General features: G+C 43.1%; 1 protein-coding gene across 1 annotated transcript; it reads right to left on the bottom strand.

Annotated features, from left to right (window-relative positions):
• Positions 1-2,712: 2,712 nt before the first annotated feature.
• LOC135776604 (nuclear GTPase SLIP-GC-like) lies at positions 2,713-12,140 on the bottom strand. The gene is made up of 5 exons (XM_065287444.1): positions 12,042-12,140; positions 9,787-9,822; positions 3,383-3,491; positions 3,075-3,297; positions 2,713-2,970 (listed from the first exon to the last, which is right to left on the bottom strand). Exons 2-5 carry the CDS (start codon positions 9,797-9,799, stop codon positions 2,728-2,730), a joined length of 588 nt encoding a protein of 195 aa, XP_065143516.1. The 5' UTR covers positions 9,800-9,822; positions 12,042-12,140; the 3' UTR covers positions 2,713-2,727.
• Positions 12,141-12,514: the final 374 nt, after the last annotated feature.

Here is a 12,514-nt window from a genome sequence, read left to right as displayed (position 1 = left end):
ATCCAGGAGATCTGCTTACAGAAAAAGATATGTTTATTGTATAACAACACACTTGACAGATAATGTTAAAAATCTCTATTACTGTAATCACACAAGTTTAGTTCAGTGAATGTAGTGAATACTTTCCTGTAAGTACTGGAAGTAATAATCAGTTTTCAATATTAATGTAAGCAGCACTTGTATTTTGTAATAAGTCAGCAATCCAATGGCAAATTTTGCCAATTGCATGAAGCTTGTTTTAGGCTTCATAAGTGTGGATTATACAGTTTTATTGCATTAATAAATAACACGTTCTAGAAGAGTTTGTCAACTTTCACTCTTTTCTACCTGCTATTAATTGGGTTTAGTGCTCTTGTGGAATTGGAGTTGCTGTTGCTGTTGCTGTTGCTGTTGCTATACATATTTAAAGGCATGCAAAGATGGGTGGTATTTGTAATTATACACTGCAAAAATTATTTTCAAGAAAAAAAAATTCTTAGTATTTTTGTCTTGTTTTCAGTAAAAATATCTAAACATTCTTAAAATAAGATGGTTTTTCTTTATTAGCAAAATGACCCAAGAAAATAAGTCTAGTTTTTAGACCAAAAATTTTAAATTTAAGTGATTTTGTGCATAAAACAAGCAAAAAAATCTGCCAATGGGGTAAGCAAATTTTTCTTGCATTTAGTGTTTAAGAAAAATGTTCAAGAAATTTTTGCTTACCCCATTGGCAGATTGTTTTGCTTGTTTTATGCACAAAATCACTTACATTTGATATTTTTGGTCAAAAACTAGACTTATTTTCTTGGGTCGTTTTGTTCATCAAGAAAAAGCATCTTAATTTTTGAATTTTTAGATATTTTTACTGAAAACAAGACAAAAATACTAAGAATTTTTTTTCTTGAAAATCATTTTTTGCAGTGTATGTAGTGTGGGCCGGTTTGGGCCAAAATGCCAGGGCCGAATATTTGTCCCAGTCCAGCCCTGCCTCCAGCACAGTCCAGACACTCACGGAAACTCCACGTAAGTTTAAAAAAAACCTTATCTAGTGCGGCCAAAATAGAGCGTGACCGGCGTCGGGGCAAAGACAAGAGTAAACATCGGATTGGCATTTGATTCTTGGAGGGAGCTCTGGTCAGCGCTGGACCCCTAACTTTCTTTTTACTGCAAAGGTAAGACATAGTTACAGGCCATTTGTAATATATTATTTTATTGTTTTTGTGGTGTAATGCTAACGATAGCATGCTAGCCAAATGTGGATGCTAGGTAACTTAGTCAGCCACAGGACCGTTTCAATTCAGAGCACGAGTGCATAAAGATTGTGAGTGTCGGGAGTGTGTTTTACCGTGTAACTGTGATGAACGAGGCATCCTCCGATCACCACCAGAGGGAGCCATCCCCTGAGTTTTAATCATTTCGGACTACACTTCCCATGATTCCACATACTAGGACTGATTACGTTTCCATCTGCATCCAATCATGAACTGCTTAAATACTCCACTTGAACTTGAACTCACTGCGAAGTCTTGATTTGCCACAGCTGTCATTTCTGAGCGTTTCCCTGTCTGTTTATCTCCCGGTTTGTTACTTTGTTCTGTATTACGATTGTTTGATGCCTGCCCTGATTATACTGCTTGTTACGCCTACGAGTTTGCCTGTCCCTTGCATTGTGATTGTTGGTGTTTAACCTGTTCTGTTTATGTTGAGAGACAATAAAGACTGCAAAGCCTCATGGTACATCATTACAGTAACGTTAGTGTTACAAAACTTTTAGAAGTAGACTTCAGTTGAAAATATAAAGTAGCACTGCAACATTTTACTAAATATGGTCTGTCAAACAATAACCTTACAGTACTGTAACTTTTCTTACAGCTGTAAACATGCTGGTGAATCTCAATGAGCTGTCTGTGGTTGCTACGGCAACTCTGGTTGTTGTGTTCGTGCTCCTACGAGTGTGGCCACCGAGAACGAGCATGAGACTGGCTGCAGTTTGTCTAACGGCCACTGGTGTAAGTAACGGTTAGACATTTCAGAACCTACACAATGCAATGCAATGCTCCTTTAAATTGGGTGAATTGAAATGACAAGTAAAATTAATCTTCCTTCGGTAAAAACATTAAATGGACATAATACACATGAATACACATAATTGTATACCATGCGATCATGAAGTAAAAAATGTAATATGATATTAGTTAGAGCATTAGCTAACATGAACTATATGAGCCACATGTTTCAAAGAATTTATTAATCTTTTTTAATTATAATGATAGCAAATAAAATGCATAAATGTAAATGTGAGTTTGGATTGTTTTCACTGTTTTCAGCTTTATATGCAACATATAAACACAACAAAACCATACTCTTGTATCTGGGTAACATAAATAATATTTTTTAAAATAGTGTACGGTTAAAAATATGTTAAATAGAGGAAAGATTGTGTGGTATTTACAGATTTCAAGAGGTCATCTCTGATCTTGTTGCAGTCTCCAGTACCAGGAAGATCAATCAGGACAATGTGCTCCAAGAGTTCACAACAAATCTTTGGAATCTGAATTTTCACGCTTTTCACAAGCGGCCAGTACCAACCACCAGGACTTGCATCACTATGTTGTATGAAGCGTGCAACTTCACTGGCAAATTCAGAGGCCTGTTAAATAAACACTATTGATTTAAACATGACTTCATTACATTGCAAAGTTATGTTTACAATTTTTTTTTTGTACATTTTGCAAATTCAGAAATATTTTACATACTTAGATTTCTAAAACTTACATTCAATTTTGAGATGGTTATGTTATTGTTGGTCAAAAGATTATCAATTTTAACACATAAATCCATGATATTGAGCTCTTCTAATGTTTTCTTATCTGCATCTTCTCCATACAGTGCAGTGATCTTTTCTTTAGCACTTTTCGTCATGTCATCATCCCTGTCCTCACTGTCATCCGACAAAACACTGACAAGATCTTGAGGTTCTTTCTCCCATTCCTGCGAATAAACAATGCACCAAAACATAATGCTTTTCTTCTATGTAGCAGTCTTATTAAAAGAGAAACCAACATGAACACTGATACAATACTGAACAACAAAACCTCTTTAGAAATGAATTCGATCTCTGCTATGTAGTTGGAGTCACTCAGATTTGCTTCCACCTGAGACACAACAGCTGTACATGCACCAAAACTACCAGAGGGAAGTAGATCCTCTTTACCCAGGATTGGACTTAATAGAGTGCTCTTTCCTTCTCCTGATATCCCAAAAATCCCAATAGTTGTTTTTTTCCTGTTTTCGATAGATATCTTTGAAATGGCCTCTCTGTGCATAATGAGAGAGATAATTAGATGATTATCAAAAAAGCAAGTCATATGAAGAAATATATTTCACTTACTCAAGTACTTACACAATGTAGGATTTTAATGTAACCATAGATTGGTCATTGAACTCTGTTGCTTCAATTCTAGCATTGACATCTTTCATTATCTGCTCTGTTTTCTTCACGATGTCCATATCTGTGTTCAATTAAAGAAAACTGTGACTATGAAATTGAACTGCACATTAATTTTGTATATAGGAACATATATAAATAAGATTCAAGACATCATAATCTTCTCATGCTTGTCATGAATTCGGTCTCATTGGCCGCTTTGTCTTTGTTTCACCATGTGTTGTGTTGTGTTTATGTTTTGACAGCTCCACACGTGCGCGCCTTCCACCTGGTGACCTCATTATCTCTGACTCTTCTCACCGGCGTCCCACACCTGATCCACATTTATTGCCCATCCGGTTTGATTTAAATTCCCCTCGTTTCCTCTGTTCCTTGCAAGTTCGTCTTTGTATGTTCGTGCCCGCTAGCCTGGCTAGTTCTAGTCCTGTCGTGTCGAGTAACTGTGTGTAGTTTTGTTTGGATTATTTACCGTGCTCTCTGCTGCCTTATCCCTTCAGATTCCTCGCCCCACTGTCAGTCTCTCCCGAGTGGTGTGTTCCCCGCCTAGCCTCCACTTACACTCTGTCTGCGGATTCTCTGAGCGCCGACTACATCTAGCGCTGTCCAGCTGCAGTGCGCTCTGCGCATAATCCTGCTAAAGACTCGGACGCCAGCTGTGCGCTGTCCAGCACTTCTCTCTGCTGAAGACTCAGTCCGCCTCTCTCTCTCTCTCCTGCTGTGCCCCGCCTGGCACTCTCTCTGCCCTGTGACGGGTTGTTACGAGTGTGAACGGAGGGTGGATGTCCTACAGCCCTGCTGGGTTTCCCACCGCGAGTGCCTGCCTGTTCCTGACGTCACAGAGTGTTTTGCCTTTCACATTTACATTTTCATGAAGACATAGAGTGTTATCTCCTATACATACCTGACATTGAGTTTTCTCATTAAAAACCTCTGCATTGGGATTCCTGACTTTTGTGGTTCCTGACAGGACGAACTTGCCAAGATGGATCCCGCGGAGGTTGATGCTCTCCGGTCAGCACTCGCCCAGCAGGGTTCATGGTTAGGACAACACTCGGCTCGCCTCACCACCACTTCTCAAGAGGTTGAGGGTTTATCAACCCGTCTGAATGACCTTTCCTCTCGGCTTGACCAGGTCAGTCATGATGCCACCCAGCCCAGTCAGTCGTTGCAGACGGAACCTCACGTCACAGCTCCACCTCCATATAACGGCGATCCCGCCTCCTGCCGGGCTTTCCTCTCACAATGCTCTCTGGTTTTTGCCCTCCAGCCCCGCCGCTATGCCTCTGAACGCACCCGGGTTGCGTATGTAATCACCCTTCTGGTTGGCAAGGCGCGCGAGTGGGCTACGGCCGTGTGGGATGCCAGCGACCCTTGCTGTCGGTCTTTTGATGAGTTTAGGGAAGAGATGGAGAAACTCTTCGACCGATCGGTGCGCGGGGACGCCGCTGCAGCTCGCTTGGCTCATCTTGTTCAGGGCAGACTCACAGTTACTGATTATGCTATTGAGTTTAAGACTTTAGCGGCTGCCTGCCACTGGAATGAAGCGGCTCTCCGAGCCCAGTTTGTAGAGGGGTTGTCCGACGATCTGCAGGACGAGATCGCTCTTCATGACCTTCCTCCGTCACTTGATGCCATTATTGATCTCGCTCTCCGGATCGAGGCTCGGAGACTGCTTCGTAATCAGCGACGCTCCATCCGTCAGCGAGTGTTTTCTGAGGAGACCACCACTTCCCCTTCTTCACCTTTACCATCAGCCGAGCCTGAACCCATGCAGCTGGGTCGTTTGCGCCTGTCACAGAGAGAGAGAGAGAGGCGCATACAGAAGGCCCTGTGTTTGTATTGCGGGAAGCCCGGGCATTTTGCAAGGGTCTGCCCGTTAAAAGCCGCTGCCCATCAGTGAGTACGGGAGTCCTGGTGGGCACTTCTTCAAAACTCTCCCCTGTTTCCAGTACCCAACTCCCCGTCATTTTGTCCTTCGCTGGACGTGATCATCCGTCCACTGCCCTTCTCGATTCTGGTGCGGAGGGCAACTTCATTGATGAAGCGCTGGCGCGCGCTTGGGGTGTTCCGGTTGTTCCTCTCCAGTCCCCCTTGGATGTCTGGTCCCTCAAGGGGCAGCAGATGGCGCGGATTACACATTGCACTTCTCCTGTGAGTCTCTCTGTGTCTGGTAATCATCGTGAGGAGATTGTGTTGCACGTCCTTCATGCGTCTCTATCCCCTATTATTTTAGGGCATGGATGGTTAGCGCAACACAATCCTCACGTTGATTGGCAGCATAGTATTATCTTGTCTTGGTCCCAGTCTTGTCATGTGTCATGTCTTGGTTCTGCTGTTTCTGGTTCTGTTCTTTCTCTTCCTCAGGTTCCGGCGGTCGATTTGACCGGAGTCCCGGCGGAGTATGCGGATATCGCTCAGGTGTTTAGTAAAGCCCGGGCCACCTCCCTGCCTCCTCACCGGCCATATGATTGCGCTATTGATCTCCTCCCCGGCACTTCTCCGCCTAAGGGTAGACTTTATTCGTTATCGGGTCCTGAGAGAGAGGCTATGGACCAGTATATTAATGATGCCCTGCGTGCCGGTCTCATTCGTCCCTCCACCTCGCCCGCAGGGGCGGGGTTTTTCTTTGTTGGCAAGAAGGACGGCTCCCTGCGCCCTTGTATTGATTATAGGGGCTTAAATGACATTACGGTTAAGAATAGGTACCCCCTTCCCTTAATGTCTACTGCGTTTGAGCTCCTGCAGGGGGCGCGTTTCTTTACTAAGCTAGATTTACGCAACGCCTATCATCTGGTGCGAATAAGAGAGGGAGATGAATGGAAGACAGCCTTTAACACCCCTACCGGACACTTTGAGTACTGCGTTCTGCCGTTCGGCCTTTGTAACGCCCCCTCTGTCTTCCAGACTCTGGTCAATGATGTGCTGAGAGACATGGTTAACAAGTTTGTCTTTGTGTACATAGATGATATTCTCATCTTTTCTCCCTCTATGCAGGAACACACTCAGCATGTTCGCCGAGTCTTACGCCGGCTGTTAGAAAATAAGCTGTATGTCAAGGCGGAGAAGTGCGAATTCCATCGTAAGTCAGTTTCCTTCCTGGGTTTTGTTGTTGCCCCCGGTGAGATCCGTCCCGACCCTGCCAAGATCAAAGCGGTGGCCGAATGGCCAGTCCCCGACTCCCGTAAGGATTTATTAAGATTTCTGGGTTTCGCCAATTTTTACCGGCGATTTATCAGAAATTATGGTCAGATTGCTCAACCTCTTACTGCTCTCACTTCCACTAAGGAGAGGTTTGTCTGGAATTCCAGTGCTCAGGAGGCCTTTGATATTTTAAAGTCCCGGTTTATCTCTGCTCCTGTTCTCTCTATTCCAGATCCGGCTGCTCAATTTATTGTGGAGGTGGATGCTTCGGATGTCGGGGTAGGCGCCGTTTTGTCTCAGCGGTCTGCTAAGGATGGCAAGGTGCATCCCTGTGCCTTTTTCTCCCATCGGTTAAACCCAGCAGAGCGAAATTATGACATAGGCAATCGGGAGCTGCTGGCGGTCAAACTGGCTTTGGGTGAGTGGCGTCACTGGTTAGAGGGGACCTCGGAGCCCTTCCTGGTCTGGACGGATCATAAGAACCTCGAATACATCCGTTCAGCCAGGAGGTTATCTTCTCGGCAGGCTCGTTGGGCGCTCTTCTTTGACAGATTTAACTTCACCCTCTCGTACCGGCCCGGCTCCAAGAATACTAAGCCCGATGCTCTCTCTCGTTTGTTCGAAAGCCCCGGTTCCGCTGGGGACGAAACCATCCTCCCGGAGGGGCGGGTGGTGGGTGCCTTACGCTGGGGAATAGAACAGCGAGTGAGACGGGCCGGCCGGGAGGGGGAAGTGCCAGAAGGGTGTCCAGCGGGTCGATTGTGGGTTCCGAATGCGCTTCGCTCCGAGGTCATCCGGTGGGGTCACGAGTCCAAGTTTGTTTGCCATCCGGGAGTTCGGAGAACGTTGGCGACCGTTCGTCAGCGTTTTTGGTGGCCCTCTATGGGTTCCGATGTCAGACAGTTTGTGTTAGCCTGTCAGGTTTGTGCCCGTAATAAGGCCTCTCATCAAGCCCCTATTGGTCTGCTTAAACCATTACCCATTCCCTCTCGTCCTTGGTCACATATCGCCATCGATTTTGTAACCAATTTGCCTAGTTCTAGGGGAAACACTGTAGTGTTGACCATTGTCGACCGCTTCTCCAAGGCGGCTCACTTTGTCCCTTTGCCCAAATTGCCCACTGCCAAGGAAACCGCCCAGGTTATGATCGAACACGTCTTTCGCTTACATGGTCTGCCCACAGACGTTGTTTCAGATAGGGGTCCTCAGTTTATTTCTCGTTTCTGGCAAGAATTTTGTAGACAAATAGGCTCCACGGCTAGCTTGTCTTCAGGGTATCATCCTCAGACCAACGGGCAATGTGAACGGGCTAACCAAGATTTAGGTAGAGCTCTCCGCTGTCTGACATCACAATATCCGAGCTCCTGGTGCCAACAGTTACCCTGGGTTGAATACGCCCATAATTCTCTCCCTGTTTCTTCCCTTAACATGTCCCCTTTTGAGGCGTCCATGGGGTTTCAGCCCCCTTTATTCCCATCACAGGAACCCGATGCGGTGGTTCCGTCTGCGCTGGCTTTTGTCCGTCGTTGCAAACGCACCTGGAGGAAAGCTAGATTTACATTACGTCAGATTTCCAGACGAACCAAAGCCGCGGCCGACCGTCACCGCAGAACTGCGCCCCGTTTTATCTGTGGGCAGAAGGTATGGCTTTCGTCCAAGGATTTACCTCTCCGTGAGCCTTCTCGCAAGTTGGCTCCACGATTCCTTGGGCCATACAGCATTGTTAAGGTCATTAATCCCGTGACGGTCAGGCTCAGATTGCCCCCAGCTCTCGGTCGGGTTCATCCAGTTTTTCATGTGTCTAAACTGAAGCCTGTGTATTTTTCCCACATTAACCCTGTTCCCTCTGCCCCCACCCCTCCCACCCCTCAGCTTATAGATGGTGCCCCTGTGTATTCGGTTAAGTCGTTACTGGATATGCGTCGCCGGGGTAGGGGATTTCAATATCTCGTTGACTGGGAAGGATATGGTCCGGAGGAGAGGTGTTGGGTACCGGCCCGGGACATCCTGGACCCTGGGCTGATAGAGGATCTCCGCCGGCGACGGGGTGAGCCTCCTCATGGACCGCCCAGTGGCGGTCGTGGGGGGGGAGTCCTGTCATGAATTCGGTCTCATTGGCCGCTTTGTCTTTGTTTCACCATGTGTTGTGTTGTGTTTATGTTTTGACAGCTCCACACGTGCGCGCCTTCCACCTGGTGACCTCATTATCTCTGACTCTTCTCACCGGCGTCCCACACCTGATCCACATTTATTGCCCATCCGGTTTGATTTAAATTCCCCTCGTTTCCTCTGTTCCTTGCAAGTTCGTCTTTGTATGTTCGTGCCCGCTAGCCTGGCTAGTTCTAGTCCTGTCGTGTCGAGTAACTGTGTGTAGTTTTGTTTGGATTATTTACCGTGCTCTCTGCTGCCTTATCCCTTCAGATTCCTCGCCCCACTGTCAGTCTCTCCCGAGTGGTGTGTTCCCCGCCTAGCCTCCACTTACACTCTGTCTGCGGATTCTCTGAGCGCCGACTACATCTAGCGCTGTCCAGCTGCAGTGCGCTCTGCGCATAATCCTGCTAAAGACTCGGACGCCAGCTGTGCGCTGTCCAGCACTTCTCTCTGCTGAAGACTCAGTCCGCCTCTCTCTCTCTCTCCTGCTGTGCCCCGCCTGGCACTCTCTCTGCCCTGTGACGGGTTGTTACGAGTGTGAACGGAGGGTGGATGTCCTACAGCCCTGCTGGGTTTCCCACCGTGAGTGCCTGCCTGTTCCTGACGTCACAGAGTGTTTTGCCTTTCACATTTACATTTTCATGAAGACATAGAGTGTTATCTCCTATACATACCTGACATTGAGTTTTCTCATTAAAAACCTCTGCATTGGGATTCCTGACTTTTGTGGTTCCTGACAATGCTATTGTTCATGTGCTCTCTATACATTTTAACACTTTACAATAAGGTTGCATTAAATGCACAACTAACATGAACAAACAATAAAAATATAATCTTTCAGCATGTATTAATTCTTGTTATTGTTAAATAATGTCAATACAGGTAATACAGTTAATACAAGTGATAATTACAAGGGACGAGCCATTATTGAGAACATTATTCACAACTGCATTAATAAATACAGCAGTGATTCTGTACTGTTAAATGATTTACCAGGATAGCACTTCTTTTAGTTGTTAATAAATTCAAAACAAATGTTAACAAAAAAATGAAGGAATTACACAAACCGTTGCTAGCCATTGTGATGAGTCGATGATTTAAACCTTGATAAAAAAAGGAACACATTTCAGCTTAAAGGACGTTGCAAGTATATTGTCTTACAAGATAAGAGACAATAAAAAATATAAAAATAATTACACAGAAAATGTTAAGCTTTTATCTTTAATCACTGCTTAAAATTAATCTGATATGATGTTAGTGGATGTATTTTCCTTTTTCTTTTTGGAGTTTTACTCGAAATACTATAAAAAGCTTAATCTCACTGACAAAGACATGCACATATGTAACAACAATTTGGTACAAATACCATGTAATTTTATGGTGTTTATTATTGTTTATGTAAGGGATAATCCATGGCAAGCCATGCATTAAAGGGTTTTAATGCACGACGTAGAGGCGAAGAACCACCCGACGCGTAGCCTCTGAGAAGTGCATTAAATTCAGTCATTTTCGTAAGTTATGGCTCGCAATCTGTCTGCTTTAAATGAAGTAGTGCCATGGTATTGCTCAGCACTGAGAATTTAAGCCCTGGCTAGGTTAAGTGACCTTTCTGTGTGGAGTTCGCATGTTCTCCCTGTGTCAGTGTGGTTTTACTCCGGTTTCCTCCTACAGGCCAAAAACATGCAAGTTTGGTGAATTGGAGATATCAAATTGCCTCTCCCCTAACCTGTCTATGGACTATAGAGACTCTTATTTACATTAATTTATAACCAGATATAATTCCATAATCTTGTAGTAGAGTCGTCAATGCTGGTATAGAAGAGTTTACATTAAGTAAGGAATAATTGATGACGGTCCATTGAATTATAAGAAAATAATGCACACCCAAGGTGCAATTAGGTGGGAATCTCTAGGCACCACACGATTCGATTCGATTACGAGGGTGGCGATGCTAAAAACGATGATCTGAATTTTTTTGTGTGTGTGTGACTATAGATACTTTGCTTTAAAATTGACTTCGGTAACACTTTATTTCGATAGTCCACTTTAGACATTTTACTAATTATAAGTTACTTTGCAACTACTTATTAACTACCAATCTTTAGAGAATTAGTAGACTGTCTGCTTAATATCTACTAACACTTTATTGTGATAATATCTCAACAGACATTCAACTGTCTATAAGAATCTCTGCAGGTGCATGTCAACTTATTCCACCAACCCAAACCTCTTCCCTAACCCCAACCCTTACAGTCTACTAATACTCTAATGACAGTTAGTTGACGTATAGTTGCAAATTATTGAAAGTTAGTTGACATGTAGTTGCTAAGTTATTTGTAGTTAGTTGAATGTCTAAAGTGGACTATCAAAATAAAGTGTAACCTTGACTTCCAATATATTTTATTAATATTGCAAAGAACCAACAGAAAAATAAATGTGTGTCTGAACTAGCAGTCCTCCTCAGGGTGGAAATGTGTAATATGTTATCATGTTTGTCATCTTTTGCATTCCGTCAATATTATTTTATTAGATTTTTCTTGCAGAAAATCGATTTTTGACATTTGTGAATCGATTCAGAATCGTCCACGTCCTGCATCGCGATGCATCTAAGAATTCTAAGATGTGTTTTGGTCAGATAGTATTCCTGTGTGTCCTTTAGCGTTCTTTACTGTGAATTTTATTTATTCCAGATGCCTATTCCACGAATACAGAACATATGTTTTTTGTGTTAAAACCCCACACTGTAACCCCACAATAATGTCAGAATTAACCAACTTGTTGCTGTACTTGTTTGTTCTCGGGATCCTACATGTAAATAATGCTTTGTTACAGGGTCTATTCAACAAAAGTGTGGTATAGATTTATTCTAACATTCATGAAAATATTTGGCTGTGGAGAGATGTCACAGAATAAATGGTTAAAATTTTTTCTGTTGATATTATCTTGTTTTAGTTTCTGTAGTCACAAATTGCATTTGTTAACAAGCACAGATAAAAAATTATGTATGCAAGAAACATGTGTTGAGTTTCTCGGTAAATGTGAACAAATGTATTATTGGCGGTAAAGTTTTTAGCAGGACTGCACACAAGAACATGCAACAATTTGGAATGAATACATTTGAATTACAAACCAATATATCCACTGTTAAAATACAATCAATTAGACATTTAAGCACTTCAAACTATAAAAAGTAAACCAGAATCACACCATCTTTTGAAAATGAAAGTGTAGTTTTAGGATGCTTAAAGAATATTTAAATAAAATAATTCAAAGCAGGTTAGAAATAGAGCTTTAAAGCATAAAATCCAATTAAATAACTTACTGTATAGAAGAATGAGATCCAAAGGTCTTTATGCCTCTAACAAGTTTTTCTCATGCTTATGAAAGGGTGGAAATGGGCGTCGGAACCCTTAATGTGGGTGGGACAAGACTGACCCACCTTTTAAGACCAATGATATTGGACCCATTCATTTTTTCTCTAATTTAGATTTGTCAAAGTTAAATGAACATTAAACATTAACAAGTCTCTGTCTTTACAGAATAAAACTATAAAAAAACAACCTTATGCAAACCATGGCAACCGGCAAATCATCAATCTTTTTTCATTTTTTTCCTTCAGATTTTGATTCCCAGAATGCTTCTTGTTCCCAAAACACATAATTTTGCATCATCCGACAGAGTATTGTGGACAAATAAATGGGAATAGGAGTTATTCGACCTAAGTCATCAATTTTTGCGGCAGCCATGTTGTTGACATAGAAACCACGACATTATTACTATTAATAACTATATGAA

Source organism: Paramisgurnus dabryanus, chromosome 19 (genome assembly GCF_030506205.2).
Source record: "Paramisgurnus dabryanus chromosome 19, PD_genome_1.1, whole genome shotgun sequence".
NCBI lineage: Eukaryota > Metazoa > Chordata > Actinopteri > Cypriniformes > Cobitidae > Paramisgurnus > Paramisgurnus dabryanus.
The sequence above is the reverse complement of the archived record's forward strand: the minus strand, read 5'-3'. Positions and strand labels throughout refer to the sequence as shown.

Coding starts and splice junctions, on each gene's coding strand:
- LOC135776604 (XM_065287444.1), bottom strand. Junction 3,298..3,382: donor ACATTAAAATCCTACATTGT/GTAAGTACTTGA, acceptor CATTATGCACAG/AGAGGCCATTTCAAAGATAT. Junction 2,971..3,074: donor TCGAATTCATTTCTAAAGAG/GTTTTGTTGTTC, acceptor GTTTATTCGCAG/GAATGGGAGAAAGAACCTCA.